The sequence below is a fragment of the Lissotriton helveticus genome, chromosome 6, assembly GCF_964261635.1.
Source record: "Lissotriton helveticus chromosome 6, aLisHel1.1, whole genome shotgun sequence".
Classification (NCBI taxonomy): domain Eukaryota; kingdom Metazoa; phylum Chordata; class Amphibia; order Caudata; family Salamandridae; genus Lissotriton; species Lissotriton helveticus.
The window spans coordinates 1699792071-1699811634 of record NC_136067.1 but is presented as its reverse complement, the minus strand read 5'-3'; the positions used below and the strand labels follow the sequence as shown (position 1 = coordinate 1699811634).

At 46.4% G+C, this 19564-nt stretch overlaps 1 protein-coding gene across 13 annotated transcripts in view; it reads right to left on the bottom strand.

The window, feature by feature from the left end:
- LOC144763708 (uncharacterized) overlaps positions 1-10888 on the bottom strand; it is a 2434724-nt gene extending 2423836 nt beyond the window's left edge. For all 13 annotated transcript variants that reach the window (XM_078649561.1, XM_078649562.1, XM_078649564.1 and 10 more), the window contains exon 1: positions 10716-10888. In XM_078649561.1, the coding sequence (XP_078505687.1) occupies positions 10716-10812 (97 nt within the window). In that variant the 5' untranslated portion in view covers positions 10813-10888. The remainder of the gene's footprint in view (positions 1-10715) is intronic.
- Between the last annotated feature and the right edge of the window lie 8676 nt (positions 10889-19564).

Below are 19564 nucleotides of genomic sequence, written 5' to 3'. Positions count from 1 at the left end.
CCTGGAATGATTCGAATCACTAAGTTGCGTACGTTTACGCGTGTTTGCAAATGTTTCGTTGCCAACATGTCTGTTTGGAGTGAACACAAAATTTCTGTGTGTTTTTGTGTCCAATTAACTGTTTTGAAATCAGGTTTTATTAATTCGTTGAGAGGTTTAACCCTTTCTGCGTAATTTAGAATGTATATTCTTCCGAAATTCAGGAAAGCTAGAATCGACTATGTTTTTCAGCATTTTTGGATGTTGGAGCAGCGCACATTTCTCTAGAAAGTTTGCTTCCAGGCTTTTGCCTTAATTTGAAAGTTCATATCCTAGAAAGATGACGTTTAAATGGGCAATTCTAGATTTTTTTAAATTGAATTCGTACCCTTCAGAGGCGAACCCCTATATAATGGTGTTCACCCTATTGAAGTGCCTATCCAAGTCATCATCTGTCAGATAGATGTCATCGACATATGATAATGCTTCATCATCATAGGTTTGTAGTAACTCTGTTACCCTTGCTGAAAATAACCCAGGACTATTCTGGGATCCCTGTGAGAGACGACAGAAGTGACGTTGTGTCCCCATAATTGAGAAAGCGGTCAAATATCTACTTTCTGGTGCAATGTTTTGACAGAGGAAACCGTTAGAAATATCTAATGTCGTTTTATATTTTTTACGCACAATGTTATTCATTAATGCTGCACTGTGTGCATTTTGTTCTGCAAAAGTTTTGCAACAAGAGTTTAGATGTCTATAGTCCAATACTAGATGATAGGTATTGTCTGGTTTGGAGAGAGGAAACAAAGGATTGTTCATTGACGAGGTGCATGTTTCAATCACCCCTTGGTATTCAAGTTGATCTAAGATCTCCCTGACCTGTTTTTTAGCTTCTTGCTTAACTGGATTCTGCCTTTGTGCAGTTGTTTGATTTTTTAACTGGATTGTATGGTGAGGAGAATCCTCATCCCATCCTACATGATTTTTATATAATGCAGGAGCCTGGGCTACTACCCATTTCCTGGCATAAGTATATTTTAAATGAATTGGAATGTGGTTAGAGAAGGCTGGCATAATGAGGTCTTCGCCATGCGGGTACTCCCTGACAAATTCTGGTGGCCAGTCTTGTTCAGCTAGAAGAATGTCATAACCCTTAGAAAGTCATTCCCAAAAGAGTGTTCTCACTTTTCTTGGTATGTCCCCCTCCATCCGGAGTGTTACTTCATATAACTTATGTGGACAACTAACCCTGGTATCTGCAGTTTCAACTTGAATGAATTCATTTAAGTACACTGTCTCCAGATGATCCTTCAAGTTCTTGCGAGCTATGGTGACTTCTGCTGCGCTGTCCAACATTGTCTGAGCCCATTTCCCCTTCTTGAGTTGTGTCCTCAAGATCCTCGGCATGTCTGATTTTTAGACCTGCTACTTTTTTGGGTGAATTGAGGTTTCTTGTTTTTCTGAATGTGTCGATCGTCTTTAGACTTCACGCGTTCTTCCTTGTTTTCTGACCGTCCTCTTCTTTCCGATTTCTGTGACGAAGTATGAAAGGTACAAGAGGAACGTGTATCAGTATCTTGATATCTATCAGGTTTTCTCAAACTATCCCTATTCCTGAGGTTATACCTCCTTTCAGAGGGCTCCTTTTGAGGAGACCTACCTCTGGAATGAGAACGCTTCTCTTGAGAAGTTTGTTTGCTATTTTCCCACTTCTTTTTAATAGGAGTAGGAGTGTTTTTAGTAAAGACCTTTAACTATATAATTCTATTAGATTTTGTATATTACTAAGTAATTGTTCATCCGACAGTGCTTCAATGTCAGGGTCAGGTCCGTAGCTGGCTAAAGCCAGCCATGTTGCTCCCGGTTTACCTAGTGGACCGAGCCCGGTAATGTGATTTATATGTTTTAGGGAGCCTTTAAACCAGAGCGCATGCTCTTGGTAAGTTAGTGGCATTTCAATATCCTCGAAAGGAATGTATTCCGCTGGTGGTTCATCTTCTTTGTAGAAGTGAAACTCATGTGTTCTTGGATCTGCTTCAGGGAAGACTATCTGTTAGACCTGTCAGCCCTAGGGTGGTTTTACCCCGCATTTGTTTCCCTTTTCGCCTAATTTTTGCCACCATCTTTTTGTTGGACCTAGGCCTCTGGGCGCCTTACTACTGCCAAACAGTGCTGAGGTGCAGGTGCTCTCCCCTAATAATATGGCTGCCACAGGCCCCTGCTACTGCGGAGTGGCCATTGTACATACACGCACCAGTAGTTAGGATCAGGCTGGGGCATACTGTTACTGTATCCTTGCCGTCCCGCCTTTTTGTCACATAGACAGACATGGTAGAAGCCCCTGGAACCTTCCACCCCAGGGAGGAGTTATACTTTAAAAACAAAACAGGTAATGAGAGGGTCCAAGGGTAATTTTAAAGACCAAGCACAGCTACGGTCCTCAAAGAAGACAACATTAGAAAACTAAAAGTAACTGTGGGTCTATGCGGACTGCCTGTTAGTCAATGCCTGACATGTAACTCAATAACAACTCATGCATAAAGTCAAAATAAGTGGATCAGCTGGACCGGATGCTTCCAGGATGCGAAAGTCCCCATCAGTTATCGTCCGGTGCCACCCTTGTCATCACTTGGGACTCCTTACACCAAGGAGGATATTCCTGCATCCATTCATTGTGTAGATGATATAAGTGGATGCCCCAGTGTTTAAGGGTATGTAGAACTTGTCACTCACATATAGTAATGCAGTAGCGAAGTTCGGTCCTGAAGAAAGCAGCGGACACCTACCAGGGTCCACACACTGCAGAAACATGTTGACCTACATAATTTAAATAATAGCTATTTGTTCAACCTACTATGCTCCCGCACTGGTTTTAACTATTGGAAGTTCGAGAGGTACCTAATACATTTATTTTCCTCTCCACTCTCCAATTTTATATTATTCACTTAGTTCACACATTTTATCACGCACTGCTTTTCAGTTATCAGTACACGGTTACCTTCTACATAGCCTTAAACACCGGGGCACCCACTTATATTATCTACACAATGAATGGATGCAGGAATATCCTCCTTGGTGTAAGGAGTCCCAAGTGATGACAAGGGTGGCACCGGATAATGACTGATGGGTACTTTCGCATCCTGGAAGCATCCGGTCCAGCTGATCCACTTATTTTGACTTTATGCATGAGTTGTTATTGAGTTAGGAGTTATACTACCAGCCTTTCAGGAGGGTCACCTGACCTAGGGGTATAAGAGGAAAGGAGGGAAACCTAACTAGTCGGTTGGGGCACCACTGGACCTGGGGGAACCTCTGCCGGAGTATAGGCTGTTGGACCTAGGGGGGAACACTACTGAGACTGACTGAGCTTAGGCCTTTCTGTACCCAAGATAGCTGAGGGGCTCTGCCAGCCTGCTGACCTTGCCCAGTGAGGGGGAAACCCAGGAGACCAACTCCAGTGTGCCGCAGGGAACCATCCTGCCTCTCGTGCCTACCAACTCAACCCCCTACCCTTCCCCCCAAGAAACTGCAACTAAGACCTGCCATCCATACCAGCGCTGAGACTAGGAAGCGCTGGGAACCCCGCAAGGTAAACGCTGTGTCAACCAAGCGCTATATTGAAGAAGATGCTGCCCTCTCGCTAGCGCTGTGCTAATTGACGCGGCCCTCAAGGTATTCGCTGTGTCCTGGGAGCACTCAGGCTGTGCCTTTCCTGCTGCTGCCGGTTGGCGCTGCTACTGGGTGAACTCATGACCTGCTGTGGCCTTATCACCAAGAGCTGTAAAGCGATGTATGCCCCTGATCACCGCCGCTGCCGAGGCGACGCGAAGAGAGCTGCGCAGGCTTCCCCCGAGAGAAGAGGGGGCTCTCTGGAAGAGGGCGATGCCGCGGCCCCGAGGTTCTGGGAGGGCCGCGCTAGGCCCCGTTAGCACCGAAGAAGCGTTGCTGTGCCAAACTCACCGCTGCCGCCTGGGCACCAACGGGAGAAAGAAGAGCTCGGTCAGAGGACGCCGCCATGGCCCCCGAAGTCCAGGGAGGGCCACTGCCGCCTCAGGGAAGGCCGCGCTAGGCACGGGAACGTCACTAAGCAACCGGGATGCCGGCTGTGTCATTGGCCGCGCCCCCTCTAAGTCGGGTCCCCATTGGCCCTTGCAATCGCACCCCCCGTGAGCCGCGCCCTCTTTGGCTCCTGGGTCCCCGAGTGGAAGGAGACCGGAGCCCACCCAAGACGGAAGGAGGGGGCTCCGAGGAGGAGCGTGGGAGCCCCAGACCTCCACCGAACCGGGCTGAAGGAAGAGAGCCGCATCAGGAGGATCGCCTCTCCCCCCAACTTTAAGCGGGTAACATCCCGGGGGGAGGGAGGCAAGGTCGACCTCAGAAGCGGGGCTGCTGGAGAATAAGACAGACGCAGAGTGGCAGCCCCGTGACTGTCCCCAATATCGAGTGAGGACTGGCTGGGCCGAGGAGATGGTCCTTAACCCCCTGCTGGCCAGGGCTGATGTTGTGTGCCCCCTTTTGGAACTGCTGGGGGCTGGGCCTAAATTAAGCACAGAACTGCTCTTGGTAATGCTGAACTGGACTTAAAGGAGACTGCACGCCCACCCTGAGTAAGAGCCTTGAGGATGGGCACTTGTGTCGCCTGGTGGGTGAGGAGTGTTGCCCAGTTGTGTTTACACTGCCTAAGAAATGTACCCTGAGTTAACCTTTGCATAGGGACTGTTAATTTTAGAGTACACCCGCATAGGAAATGTTGACTTTAATTGATGTGTACCTAAGGAATGTTGCCTAAGTTGTCCCAGAATCTGAGAAGTGTTACCTGGATTGAATTTATGCCTAAGAAATGTTGCCTACATTAGCCAAGTGTCACTCCAGACGTCTATTGGAGTATTATGTAAAAAAAGGGTCTCTGAGAAAAGCACAACTGAGTTACTTTAGTATCTAGGGTTAAATTAGTGCCTTACCAAAAGTTGGGCGTCATGTAGTGTAGTTCCTATATTCCCAATATGCTCTGAGCATTGGAATAATATATCCTATTGATATGACGAAGGACTTAGGTCAGTAGGTCTCTATCGACTATACTAAACTTAATTGTGAGTGCCAGCTAGCTCAGAGGTCACTAGAAACTGTTTCTAACAACCGCATAAACATGACAACTTTGTTTACCTAGGACTGCAATAACTATCTTCAGAGTTGTTGAAACAACAGAGTTTGCAGAGAAATAGTGAGACAGGCATTTTCAATAAAAGGTTTATTGAACAGTCTTCTTTCTCATGCAAGAGAGGTGAACGGCAACAGTCCTTAGACAGAATGCAAAGTATAATGTGTACAGCGAGAACAGTATTATGAAATAATACAGTAATAGCATTGTATGGTTTCTAAGCCATATAAAAATACATACATAAATAACACAGACTAAAATACTCAACTGGTGTTCTAAAATACGCCTACCCCAATGTACCTAACCTAGGTCTAGTACGAGGGAAGAAGTAAGTATGGTCTTTTGCATAGGTTTAGTTTTTGCCAAGAATCTACCAAAGGTTTCTCTAGGTTCTAATCAGCGCCATACCTTAGAATGAAGGCGGTCTGGTATCTCTGTCCCAGGACACGATTCCCCAACACCCCACAAGGGGAGTCAGAAACACTGGAGCTGGATTTCTCAGCAGAGGGCAGCTTCCTGATCAGTACGTCAGCTGGAGAGTCGGCTTTCTTCTGCACTTGCTGTAGCAAGCTGCGTCAGGCAAGTAGGTCATCGAACTGCTCCGAACCACCGTGCTTTGCCATAGCAAGTGAAGGTATATTTATACCTTGAAGGTGTTTAGGAATGCCATGTTTGAAGTAAAGTCAGGCATATGAACGTCATGAATGAACCCCTGGGGAATAGTTGTTCATTGTAAAACTAACTGAGTTCTTGGAGAAATCAATATTCAAGCCAGGGAAAGTCCCTAACGGCTTAAGCTGGTTTTCCAAGAAATTGTTGTGACGTTTGGTGAACGGATGGAAGTAGCCATGCCTGTATTTGGGTTGCATGTGCTATGCCTAAAAAAGGGCATGATTTCTATGGCTATATAAGGGCAACGTGTATGGTACCTATATAAGGGCATGAATCGGGAAAATCCATTCGGAATCTAAAACGCCATACAACAGTGGTGTAGAGAAAGTAGTGGCGTTTGCCTCAAGAGCATTTAGGAAAGCAGAGGGGCACTATTCATGCACTGAAAGAGAGGCTCTAGCTATAGTTCTGGGCAGTCCAACATTTTAAGTGTTATCTGTGGGGCATTCTCTTCTTGGTCATAACAAATCACCAGCCTTTGGTTCAGGCCTTTTCCTGGAACCACAGCATGAGACTGACCCCTAGACTCTAGCTGTGGCATGAAGTTCTAGAGGAATTTAACTTCCAGGTTCAATATTTTCCTGGAATGACTAATATAGCAGCTGACTGTCTGTCATGTCTGCCAGTGGTTGGCAAAGTGATGGAGTCATTGAGGATGTAAATTGTGTGAACTGGGTGAGGCAACCCTCGATTACGAGTGAGGAGTGGCTGAAAAGTGGTGAGGATGCTGAACTATTTCCTTCAATTAAAACCTATGTACTGAAAGGCTGGCCTGACTATAAAGGTTGAATCCTGAATAGAAACCATTCTAGTCAGCAAGAAATTAACTTTGCTTTGGTTTAAGATTACCTGGTGAGAAGTGAAATGATTGCCCCACCCAGGAACATGAGGCCCAAGGTGATCAATTTAGCTCACGAAGGACACCTTGGTAGAAGTCTCACTAAAGCTTGGATCATAGAGAGGTATTGGTGGTCGGGGATGGATCGCCAAGCGGTGGAAATGGTGAAGGGTTGCTGTTTGTGTGCTTCTAGTGATAAGACCCCTGGGACCAATACTGCTAGTTTGTCGCCGATTGCTGTGCCAGAGGAGCCGAAGACAAAGCTGGACCTTGATTTATTAGGCCCATTTGAGTTGCTACCACCAATCGAGAGATGTGTACCTGTTGGTGAATTGCACATTCCAATGGGTGTCTACAAGACATGTGGGCACCGTGTGCACCAAAATGGTCTTAGAATTCCTTAGGGATAAATTTGCAGATGAAAGGGTACCAAAGTATCTTGTGACAGATAATGGGGTGCAGCTCACCTCACACGAAATGTATGTGTTTTTAGATGACTTTGAGATAACACATCAGAAGGCTGCCCTTTATGCGCCACAGGCCTAAAGTCTTGTGGAATGCATGGACAGGATGGTGAAGGCCTGTGTTCAGAGAGATTTGGAGTGTAGGTTACAACTTAAAGGAGTGCTTAGGGACATGTGGTGGGCACATTGTACAGCTCCCAATTGTGTCACACAGAAGTTCCCTTCTGAGTCTTTAAGAGGTAGAGCAGCCACTTCCAAGTTAAACTCGCAGTGGTTGCCCATGAAGCTTGCTGTCATTTTGGACATAGAATAAATGGTTGCCTGAATCAGATGCTTCCAGCAGAAATATAAACATAGGTATGATGAAAAAATTCAGCAAAGGGCAGGAAATGAGAAGCGGGGGACCATGTTTTGATAAAGAAACCAAGGTGGGTGAGAGAGGGAGTAACTGAGTAAGCTGGTCCCTTCATCATCACCTCTATTAGGAGAAATGTGGTGATGGTCCATACTGGTAGCACATGGAGCAAGTCCAGATTGGTGAGGTACCCAGGCGGTAAGCTGCCAGCAGGTGAGGGATAGAGTTCTTCTGATGACGTTTCCTGGAAACAGGTTTGCTGCCAGGTTAGTTCTGCTCATCCTGCCCAAGGTCTAGAAGGGTTCTGTCCTGTTTTAGAGATTTTGTTTTGAAGTAGTGTCCATCATATTCATGCTGTATAATCCCTTATTCTTCTCCATATGTAACATTTTAATGTTTGAGCGCTTATGTTCTTAGTGCGCTCGCATAGTTAATTATCGAGTTGTCTTTTTATCTTTTTTTATATGGTTATGTTAGGGGGATGTGTTGTAGTTGATTGTTGCATGGACTCTAAACGTATCCAAGCAGCTCATGCCAGGAATGTTCACAGACTCCATGCAAGTAGTGTTCTACTGGATGTCAGTTGACGACTGGGAGCTGGACTGGCAGGCTGCGCTGTTGGGTTTCATTTCTTCCAAATAAATGGAGTATGGAAATCAATGAGTGTCGGCGTCTTAACAAATTCATACTTTACAACGAGGGATGACGTAGTGGGTAAGTTGGCTATTTAATTTTTTATTAAAACGTCTTTTAGTATAGAAACCCAGGAATAGCGGCTGACCGATTGTGTGAAATCTGAAGACCCCTTTGTTTTCCTCCGCCTTTTATTTTGTCTGACTCTGTTCAGTTATTTACTTGTCTTTCCTGATTTAAGTGAGCACAAAACAATTAATGGCATTATTTTAAAAAAAGCACAAAACGGTGACGCTATGTCAAATAGAAAGAATCTGTTGCATTAGAAGAAGAATCAGGAAATTCAAACAGCGTTAACACAAAATCTTATTTAAAAACATTCAACTACGGGAAACACTCATTTGGATTCTGAGGCGGTGTGGAAGGGGATTGAAAGCTTTTGTTAATGTTTTATACCCACTTACTGGAAGCGTGAAAAACTTGCAAAACCGCATTGGTTCATCCTAACCTCCAGAGCTCAGTCATGGCTCATTTTATAAACTGTTTATAAAGAACCACAATTGAGAGCCATGATGGTTTCTCACAGTGCCTTTAAGTGGGTCAAACATTTTGCCCCACCATTTTAGAATGTAAGCAGCCGCTAGTGCATTTATTTGAGTATGCAAGCAATAAAGTACATTTCTTACTCCACTCCTGTAAGTCATTTATTTATTTATTTATTTATTTCAAAGGTTTTATATAGGGCTGCTGGACCAAAGAGTATCAGAGCGCTTTACAGGGAAGGTAAAATATAATAATAGAGAATAATAAACAGTTAACAGTGTGCAGAGAATTTACAAGGGGTATAGCAATACATTTAGAGGAGCAATGAGGGCAAAGAAACAAAGGTAAATTAAAGGGGACAATGAAGTTTTAAAGATCAGAGAAGGAGGGGGGTGCAGTGGAGGGGAGGGAGAATGAAATGGGGAGAGGGTGTGGGGAAGGAGTGGGTAGGGGAAGGGTAAAGAGTGAGCAAGTTCAGGATCAAAGTCATTAGGTACACCAATATTTGTTGAGAAGTACTTTGAGTTCCTTTTTGAAGAGAGGGTAAGAGGGGTTGCAGCGAAGATCTTTGGGGAGAGAGTTCCAAATCGTAGGAGCATTACCAGAAAATGGCCGGGATTGGGTCTTTTGACATTTGAGTCTCGGAGAGATTAGGACAAGGGAGTTAGTGCTCCTCAGGGACCTGGAGCACCCTGTTTTCTGTAGTTTGACTGCAAGGTACGAGGGAGTGTTTTGGTGAAGAGCTTTGTGAGTGATACAGGCAATCTTGTAGGTGGATCTTCCTTCAATTGGGAGCCAATTGAGGTTTTTGAGGATGGGGGAGATGTGGTCAAATCTTTTACACTCAGAGATAAGTCTAGCGGCTAGATTGAGAACAGATTTAATCGGTGCAAGATGGACTTTAGGTGTGCCAATTTAGTCTATGGTCCTGCTTATATGCTTTTCTAGTGTGCTATCAGTGCTCTCATACGAATTGCTTTTACAGACATTTAATTATTACATTACTAATTTTAACATAAGTAATTTTAGCTCTGCTGTTTATTCCAATGTCCTGTTCTATCTATGCAACACTATCTTTGCAGCACTATCTTTGCACTAGCTATCTAAACAACCCTCTCCATCCATCTTTGCAACACTATCAATACAATACTCTCTGCCTTAGCAAGTCTATCTTTACAAGCCTCTCTATCTGTAAGAAAGGTTTTTAAAAAGATTACCAAAAGCATCACCAACGGTAAGAGACTGGTAGCCAATGCTAGACCTTTTTTTTTAAACTCTAGTGTTAGCCAGGACATTTTGCTTTTTAACTATAATTATATGTACGACATAAGTATTTATAAGGGGTTCAGCCAGGCTTCACCCATTAGTGTGTTGCGTCATTCACATTTTTCTTCCAGCCATGGGAGTGGGTTTGCACACTTCAGCCACTGGCTGATTTCACTTTGAGTTGCAGCACGTTGCCCTTTTACAGAGAGCACATCACTCAAAGCAGGCCACGTCAGAGTAAGGGACTAGTATGGTAATGTGGGCTTTTTTTAAACCCCAAACATTTTTTTCTTTCGCCAATGTTTATTTTAGATTTATGTTAGCCCGGCTCCCTCCCCAACAATATGATTTTGCACAAACCATGAAAGAACAAAACAAGCAATGCTAAAGTCAAAAGGCAGGCAGACAATGTCAGCCCTACTGGCTTTGCCACTGCTTGTTTCTGGAGCGTTGCCTACTCATTATTTTGCGGAAAGTTAAACTGGGACATAACGACTACATCAAAGCGCCGACAGGAGTATTTATGTAACAGGTTCAGCAATATTTTGAATTCAGTCTCAAACTACAATTCATTATTTTGCTATGTCAATGACAGCTCAGAATTACTGAGAAATCGGAGATATCTTCAAAGGAGCAAATGACCTGGTTGGTCGACGCCGGAATCAACGTTATTTTACCACCCTTTGTTTTCAATATTGACGCTTCCCTATTGGGTAGTGCCACACAGGAGCCCTTGAGTTCACAGTGGGCGCCATCACCAGCATCACTCATACGTCGCCCCATCCTTCCATTTAAAAACAGTACCTTGGGAAGTATCGGAGTCTTCATTTCCATCAAACGCAGCCGCGTTAGTTCCCGCGAAAATACCGACATTTAAATACAGAAAAAGCAGCAGATCCATAGAAGAAAAGACGGCGTGAATCCATGTGGAAATGTCTACATGGTTTGATTTTCTGCTGCGCTGCAAACTACAACAAAGAACGTAAAATCTCGGTATTATGACGTAACGTGCTAGCGTTCATCACGCTCTGTAGTGACGTACAACATAAAGGAATACGGCAGCCATTAGCACTTGGGCTTCGTATTTTCGTTTCACTCTTCTTTGATATTGTTATACCCCTCCCAAGGTAGCACAATGGATTACCAGTCCAGTCAATACGAAAGCGAAAACCTATCGCGGAACTGAATTAAGAAAAAAAAACATTTACTTTAACATTTTCAAAGTCCTTTCCTTAGTGGACAAATCGGAAACAGCAAACACATTCACAAACAAGGCATTCCAAAGTCAAAATATTTATTATGAGAGTAGAACAAGGAATTTGTAGTGCTGGATGCCACGTAGGTGCAGCAGAGGATAGCAGGGGTTTTGTGAATGAGTATCTGCTGTGCTTGAGATCAACAATCACACAGCTAAAAGGAGAGGAGCATTCAAATAAGTACCCATTGGTTATCTAGTTTTTTTTAGGTTTTTTTTTTTACCACGGGCTTCTCAATTTGGTTTTTTTAGAATAGAGATGCACGTTGCATGTATAGTGCAAACCGAGGCCAAAAGGCAGCAAACGAAGTACAATGTCTAAGGCAAATGACAGTGAATGAGTGACTCGGGAGAGAGCTGGGCTCTAAGAGAAGTAGACAATTACTGCCTAGTGATGTAGTGTTCGTTAAAGAGGTAAATCTTTAATGATTTCCTAAGTTAAAGCAAGGTTGGGCAAGTCCTGATGGCGATAGGGATGCTGTTCCAGATCCTGGGTGGATAGATGGAGAATACCTGCTGTGTTGTTTTTTCCTTTTTTGCACTTCTTCGCCTCCAGTCTAACAGTGTCCTGGCTGCCAGTGTGCTGAGAGCTACCAGAGATGGCGAGCTTGTCATCCACATATGTGAGGGTGTAAGTCATGATGGCTTTGCAATGGTTTTGTAGACCTTGCGGGCCGGCAACAGGTGCTAGTGGAGTTCCATTCGGATGGGGTGATGTGGTAACATTTCCTCCAGCCCATGATGAGATGTATTGTGGTGTGTGTATGATACCCTTATAGGGCACCCTACTTGTCAGGGAGCAGGTTGTTGACAGTATCCAGATGCAAGAAAGTACAAGGGCTTGAACAGCATTTCTGACTCCACTTTCTGGTTAGACTGGTTTGACTTTTTTTGGAAGAAAGATAGCTGGTACTAGGCCTTCATTGTTTTCTTGACAAATAATCCATCCATGTTCATATCACCAAGCTAAATTTTGACTAGTTCTCAGTGAAAAACACACATTCTGTTTTGGTGGACTTAAGCTTGAGGTACATGGGGGCGCTAGAGGGCGCAAAGCAAAATGGCTTCTCCTTAGAGCTGCTCTGCCGGCCGAAATAAAAAGCCGCCTGATATCCTTGCCATCCCGCCTCGCCCCCACTGCAAAGGCTAGAGGCGATACCAGCACAACATGCAGACTGTCTTGTGAGGGAGCTGCGGATCGGATCGTCGCTGCAGCACGAATTACAGGCTGCGAGGCCAACGGGCTCTGGACCAGCTGCTGGCAACTTGGCGACCCTGGCCGTGTGCTGACCCGCTGTGTAAGGTAGGACAGGGCCAGGCCTAGCGGTGGGCTATGGGTGCTGAGGGGTGTGTGCCTGGCTCGCCCAGGTGCTCGGTGGGCGCTGCACCTCGCCTGGGGGGAGCTAGCGGCCGCTCGCGGATTGCTCATCAGGGTGATCGGGGAGGCTGCGCTGCTCATACAGAAGGGCGGCCAGCACGATCACCTGTGTTCCCGCTGGAGGGGGGAGAGGACTCACGGGGGACACCGGCCTGAGCCTGCCATCTAGAGCTTGGGGGGGGCTCTCGGCGTGATCTCCACCACTGCGCAGGTGCTGAAGTGGGGCATAAACTTCACCTCTGTCCTGGTCTATGTACAGCGAAGGCCTCGCCGGTGACTTCCAGCTGAAGTCTTTGGGTGCGGCGATATCCTTACATCACAGCGCTGCAAGATTGGAATTGTGGCTTTTGGGTCGTCTGCGCCACCCACTATAAGTATTATTGCAGAGAATAACCTCTGTCCCGCGCCACAACGTTCACACTCTGGCCAGTGCATGGTCCGGTTGGCCAGGCTGACGCTGAGGAAACCTCCCACTGCTGGCCTACCCTCAATCTCTGCTGTGAGGCGAGTTGCTTCCTGGCAGCGGCTCTGTGTGACCTGTGAAGTGTTCATCAACAAGTGAACTTAGTCCGAGCCCTGCAAAACCATGGGTAAGAGTGAGCACAACCAGCCGCGACTCACCTTTGCGCCCCGGAAAACTGGCAGAATCACTCAGCATACAGCATTGGACTCGGAGGCTGACATGCCAAGTGACCATCTCACCAATATAGATAAAACTCTCAATCCAACGGACGGAACAATTGACCATCTTAATCTACGCATGGACCACATGTCGTCAAAATTGGACAAGCACGCTCAGAGGCTGGGGAAGGCAGAGACACGTATTTCTAGCACTGAGGATGGTTTACAGCAGGTTACGACTAAAGCGGCCTCCATGGAGAAGGTTCTGGCTGTTATACAGGCCCTTAATGAAGACTTAGAAGCTAGATCGCGACGTAACAACGTGCGCATTACGGGCCTTCTGGAATCTACGAACACTGGCCGCATGGAGTCCTTTGTTGATAAACTGCTGCATGACATCTTTGGAGAGGAACATTTTTCTTAGGTTCCTATTGTAGAGCTGGCACAGCGCTCCCTGGCAGCACATCCACCCCCGGGTGCACTGCCTCGCCCCATCATTGCCCGCATTTTGAACTATAGAGATCGTGATACGGTGCTTCGCCTCGCGAGGGAAAAGGGCACCATTGTCAACGAAGGAAACACACTAGCTTTTTATCTGGACTTCACCATGGGGGTGCAAGAGGTGCGCAGGGAATATCAGCCTGCCAAGAAATTACTGCTGGCTGCACATGTACCATATGCCATGCTCTACCCGTGGTGATCAATGGAAAGTTTAAATTCTTCTCATGCCCAAAATCAGCATTGCACTTCGCTAAAACTGTCTCCCGCCAAAATCGCTCCCCCAGACATGTGGATAACGATGACGATACTGCACATGGTGAATCGGCAGGTGGCGTGGGCTGACCTCATAACAGATCAGCCTAGGTTGGAAGAAAGTCTGGGAGGGGTTATGAATATTACCATTGCTCATCGTTTGTTTTTTTGATTCTTTGCTTCCTGATTTACTACGATGTTATGTATTGATTATTGCAGGGGGGCTTCCCTGTTTGTGATCCTCAGATATATGGTTGCGGGGCTCGGGAGGGACTCTGAAAAATGGTTCAGCCACCTCCTAACTACATCGGGAGGGAGTTTGTGCTCTGGCATCCCCATATATGGGTGTTCCCCACAAATTGTTCTTTCTCTGGTGTTGCACTTGCGACCTGTATTTGGGGTTGTGGGATGGCTTTGGCATGTTGGGGTTGCTAAAGTGGGTGGGGGGGGGGGTGAGGGAACCGTTTTGGGGTTTGTTCCTGTGGCTACCTATTGTTGCTATTCGGCTGGGTGTTGCTTAAGCACACTTGTTCATATACTAGTCTTAGGCAGATTCCTCTTTCCACATGAGTTACTCTTGCAATGCACAGTAAGGGTTTGACAATCTCTTGTCTCACATGGAACGTGCAGGGGCTGAATTCGCCCAAAAAAATTCGACAAGTGATAGCTCGTTTAGAACGCCATAACATCAACATTGCCCTCCTACAGGATACTCATCTCATGCACCACACTGACACATTGGTTGGGGAATGCTGGGCTGGGTACAGTCTGGCCTCTTCCTACTCCTCCTATAGTCGGGGAGTTCTCATACTGGTAAAGAAAGGCTTTCCTTTCACTATGCATCACACACATGTTGACTCTGAGGGACGGTATGCCACGGTTCATGGGACGCTGGCAGGCAAACTGCTCACCATTGTGAATTCCTACGGCCCCAACATAGATGACCCTGGCTTATTTGAGCGCCTTCTCGTGGTATCGCGCGACTGGCCAGATGCAGCGAATCTTTGGAGGAGGAGGGGGGGGGGGCGATCTTAACACTCATCTGTGCCCAGACTTGTCCCCAGTAGGGACAAGTCTAGTGGCAAGGAAGGGCATTCCCCGGGTGCAGCGCATGTGATCACCAGTGGGATGGATGTATTCGGGCTACTGGATATATGGCGGCACAGACATCAGGAAACACAAGAGGGCCCACACATTTCCACAGTACATGGTAGCTGGTCTCGTCTTGACTATTGGTTGGTGGATGAAGAGATAGCGGGATGGGCAGAGGAGGTGGAACATCTACAGCGTACACTCTCCGATCATTGTCCTGTCTGCCTTACTCTTGCCATACCACAGCAGGTTCCTCAGGCCTTCACATGGCGCCTCCGCACTGAGGCTCTTCTAGACCCCCTTTACTTGGAAACTATTCAGGCAGCTATTGTCCGATATTTTGATCAGAACAAGGGATCCGTGGATAGCGCTGGGGTCCTGTGGGAGGGGTTTAAAGCTACCATCCGAGGTTACTGTATTAATACATCAGCTGGTATCTTGAAAGTCTTGAGGGGGTAAATTACTAAACTGGAAACCACACTGTCCAGCCTTGAACGAGATTATGAGCGTGCGCCATGTGAGGCAACCTTAGAATCCATTAAAGAGGCTCTTCTTGAGCATGCAAAATTAGCAGATGCAGAGATGAGGTACATATCAAGACGCGCTGTGGCACATTCATATGGGGAGGGTGGGAGGCCAGGGCATCACTTGGCCACCAAGATTAAACACCATATGCACCACAACGTCATTACAAAAATCACAGATGGGGCTGGGCAGGACCACTTCAGCACTGCGGATATACTGGAACAGTTCAGACGAACATACATGAACCTATACGCCTCACGGTGTGACGTAGCTGCTGGGGAACTGGAGGATTATCTGTCGCAAGTAGCCATTGCCTGGATGTCGGACAGGCAGAGAGAATATCTCAGTTAGCCTATCACAGTGGAAGATATTCGTATGGCGATAGCCTCTCTTCCTAACAAAAAGCACCAGGCCCGGACGGCTTCCCGCCTGAATTTTATATGGCATATGCTGAGGAGCTCACCCCCTACCTGATAGAAATGTATGCGGAGGCCCATGATTCAGGCGTGCTCCCTCCAACCCTCGAGAGGCGCTCATCATCACCTTATTAAAAAAAGACGAATCACCCGACACTTGCGATTCATATCGCCTTTTATCCCTCAAACACGGATGGCGCCAAAATATTGGCCAAGATAATAGCTACCCATCTTCAGCCACTCATGCAAAATCTGGTGTTGCCTGACCAGTCTGGGTTTATACCTACATGTTTCACCTCCCACAACCTTTGTGCTCTGTTCGCCCTCTTTCACACTCTTTCTCCCAATCTCCCGGCGGCAGCTGTCAAGCTTGACGCTGCCAAGGCATTTGATTACATTGAATGGGATTATCTATTCTTCATTCTCCAGCGGATGGGCTTCCCCCCCATTTTTGTCAACTGGGTGAGACTCCTGTATGCACATCCCTCAGCACGAGTCCGGGTGGGTGGGCACACATCAGATCATTTCTCATTATCAGGGGCACCAGGCAGGGGTGCCCCCTGTCACCACTTCTGTTTGCATTAACGTTAGAACCCTTAGCATGTCTCATAAGACAATGTCACAAACATGCAGCTTTTAATCTGCACCACCGTCCCCTCATCATCTCACTATATGTGGACGACATGTTACTCTTTATCCGTGAACCTCATACACATCTGTCGTCAGTGCTGCGGAAGTACATACGCTACGCTAGATTTTCCGGGTTACACATTAACAGGCCAAATCAGTGAAATTACCTCTGACCGAAGCCACACATCTACATGAGCTGGAGTTCCCTCTTGAATGGGCCCAGGACTCAGTAAAGTATCTGGGTTCATCGCGATCCTGAAAGAGTCGTACGTGAGACTTACGGCACTGCTGTCACCATATTAGAGCAACAGATTGACAGATGGATCCAATTACCGCTTTCACTTGCCGATCAAATTGCCTTGATAAAAATGTTGGTAATGCCTAAATTCCTATATTTGTTCATTAACATACCGATCCCTCTCTCACAGCCTTTTTTTAAAACACTGCAATCATTACTACTCCGCCTCATTTGGGGTTGCAAGCAGGCCCGCCTAAGCTGGCGTACATTAACCTTAGATTGTAAGCATGGGGGATTTGGGTGCTCAATCTCTATGTTTATTATTTATGTGTGCACGCACGATACGCACATTTTTGGTTCAGTGATCACAACTGCATCCCACACATTGCAGTGGAATACTGGGACGCGCACCCCATCCCCTTATCCTCCGTTATCACTCATAAGAACAGATCCGACCACTGTGCTACGTTTAACACTATTAATACGACGATCACAGCCTGGCAGGCGTTGGGCAGGTCGGCCGGGAAACTACCACTGTACTCTCCGCTATTGCCTATCGCCTATCACCAGGGCCTGTCGGGGACACATGAGAATGGTGCCATAAATTTACTGGCTCAGGCAGGAATTGATAAAATGAAGCATCTCTACCCCAATGGTTCTTTCTTAACTCCTGCGGACAAGCTTACATTCAGCATCCGACTCTATTATTTACATTCTCGATACACAGACTTAGGAAAGACTTAGGAAAGCAGCATGTGCCTATTACCCAACGTTCCCCACAGAAGTCCTAGAATCTATTGCATTACGTGTCTTACTTACCAGTCCCACTCGACACAAACTTGTTACTAAACTATATCGCACCGCTAGAGAGGACAAGGCTCTCCCCATTGATAAAAGTCTGGAAACATGAAATGTATATTTGGACCCTTCAATTACACGGGATGAATGGGCGCGCTGTTGTAGCCTGACCGAAGCCCTCACATCAAACGGGAATTTACGGATTATACATTTCAAATGCTTACTGAAGGTTTACCATACACCCCACAGACTCTTTAGGTTTGGGCTACGCGACACAGATACATGCACGAACTGTGGCGCTTTGGGTGCAGACTTCTGGCACCTAGCATGGGCCTGTGGGCGAGTACGAGCATACTGGGATGCTGTGGTTGTTAAATGATCAAACATCCTTGGGGTGGATGTGCCCTGCATGCCACAGGTGTGTTTGCTGGGTTTGTACCCTTCTCTGAAAGGGGCAAGAGGTAAGCTGGCACGCGTAGCACTGCTTATTGCCAAGCGACGGGTGGCGATGATGTGAACCAGCAGACGAAGTCCCACGTCAGACTTGTGGCTTAGGGACTTGATATATTGCAGAGAGAACCTAGCCTTATACGCGGAGGAGCTGCCTGTGACCTCTCGCCCAAATGATATTTGGGAGCTCCTGCTGGTCTATTTACGCTCGGATGTACTACCACTTACCCCGGATACTGTGTCTACGTAATTTATGAACAGAGCTAAAGTATATGATGTATTCAGTTGAAACCATAAGGAATCTGCCCCTGTCTTTTGTAATATAAGGCCACAGAGTTGTTGGTTGTGATGAATTTGTTGTTGATTTTTCTTATTCTTTGACATACCTATCGTCTGTATCACAGAGGTGCACTGCATGAATCTTTATGAATAAGCCACAATAACTCAAACAAGAACCTGTCCTACCTAACGCGGCGGCCCGAAGTGCTTATAGGTGGCTTGCTGTGTACACTCCACCCAGTCTATAACACTTCAATAAACAAACAATGATTTGCAATGCCGGCCCTTTCAGGGATGTAGGCATCATGCTGTGGTCAATGAATCTTACCTCTAATAAAAGTTTTTGAAAACTTAAATAAAAAATTAAAAAAGCTTGAGGTACATGCTGGACATTCAGGTCTGAATGGTGTGAAGGCACTGAGGTGCAAGAGAAGTCTTTGCAGGGTGTGGTGTCCTGATAACAGATTTCTAGGTAACAGGATGCCACAGGCTCGGGTGGGATTCTAGAATGGTGGAGTGAGGGTGGCATGTGGAGGCAGTTACAGAGAAGGAGAGCTGGTATCTGCTTGCTCTAATATAGGATACTACATACCTGCATAAGATGTCCTGGAAGTCTTTACATTTGGCAACAATTTGAATTGGTCCTACCCATGGTGTACTTGAAGCTGCTACTGATCCGGTGTACTCCATTCCACCAACTCGGTTTGTGTTGGTTTCGGCCTGGAGAGCAAGCAGAGGAAAAGAGCTGGTAGATGCTGAATTGTGAGCTGGGTTCCTGGGATCCTGTCTGCACCACGACTGGTTTCATCTTTGTGTTCCATAAGGATTTGGTTCCAAGCGGTGAGAGACAACTTTGTCAGCTGCGCGAGACCCAAGGATCATCGCGTGAGGAAGTGCGAAAGCCAGCAAGCCTGTGGTCACTCAGCAACTAAGCATTGGGAGTCCAGTTGGCGTGTGATAGCGTCGGTATGTACGTTAAATTAATGACCTCCAGGCATCACCATGCATGCCATGCTACGAGACTCCATTTTGGTTTGTGCTGCATTTTAGCCTGTCTTCCTGAGGAAAGCATCTGTTGGCTCGTCTTTGTGCACTCGTTAATGTGCACACCTTTGGATGGTTTGTCTACACTCATTCTGTGCTGCGCAAACTTTGGCACGGTAATAGATTTTTATTCATGTGCACACACACGGTGACACGCACATTGTATCTTGATGT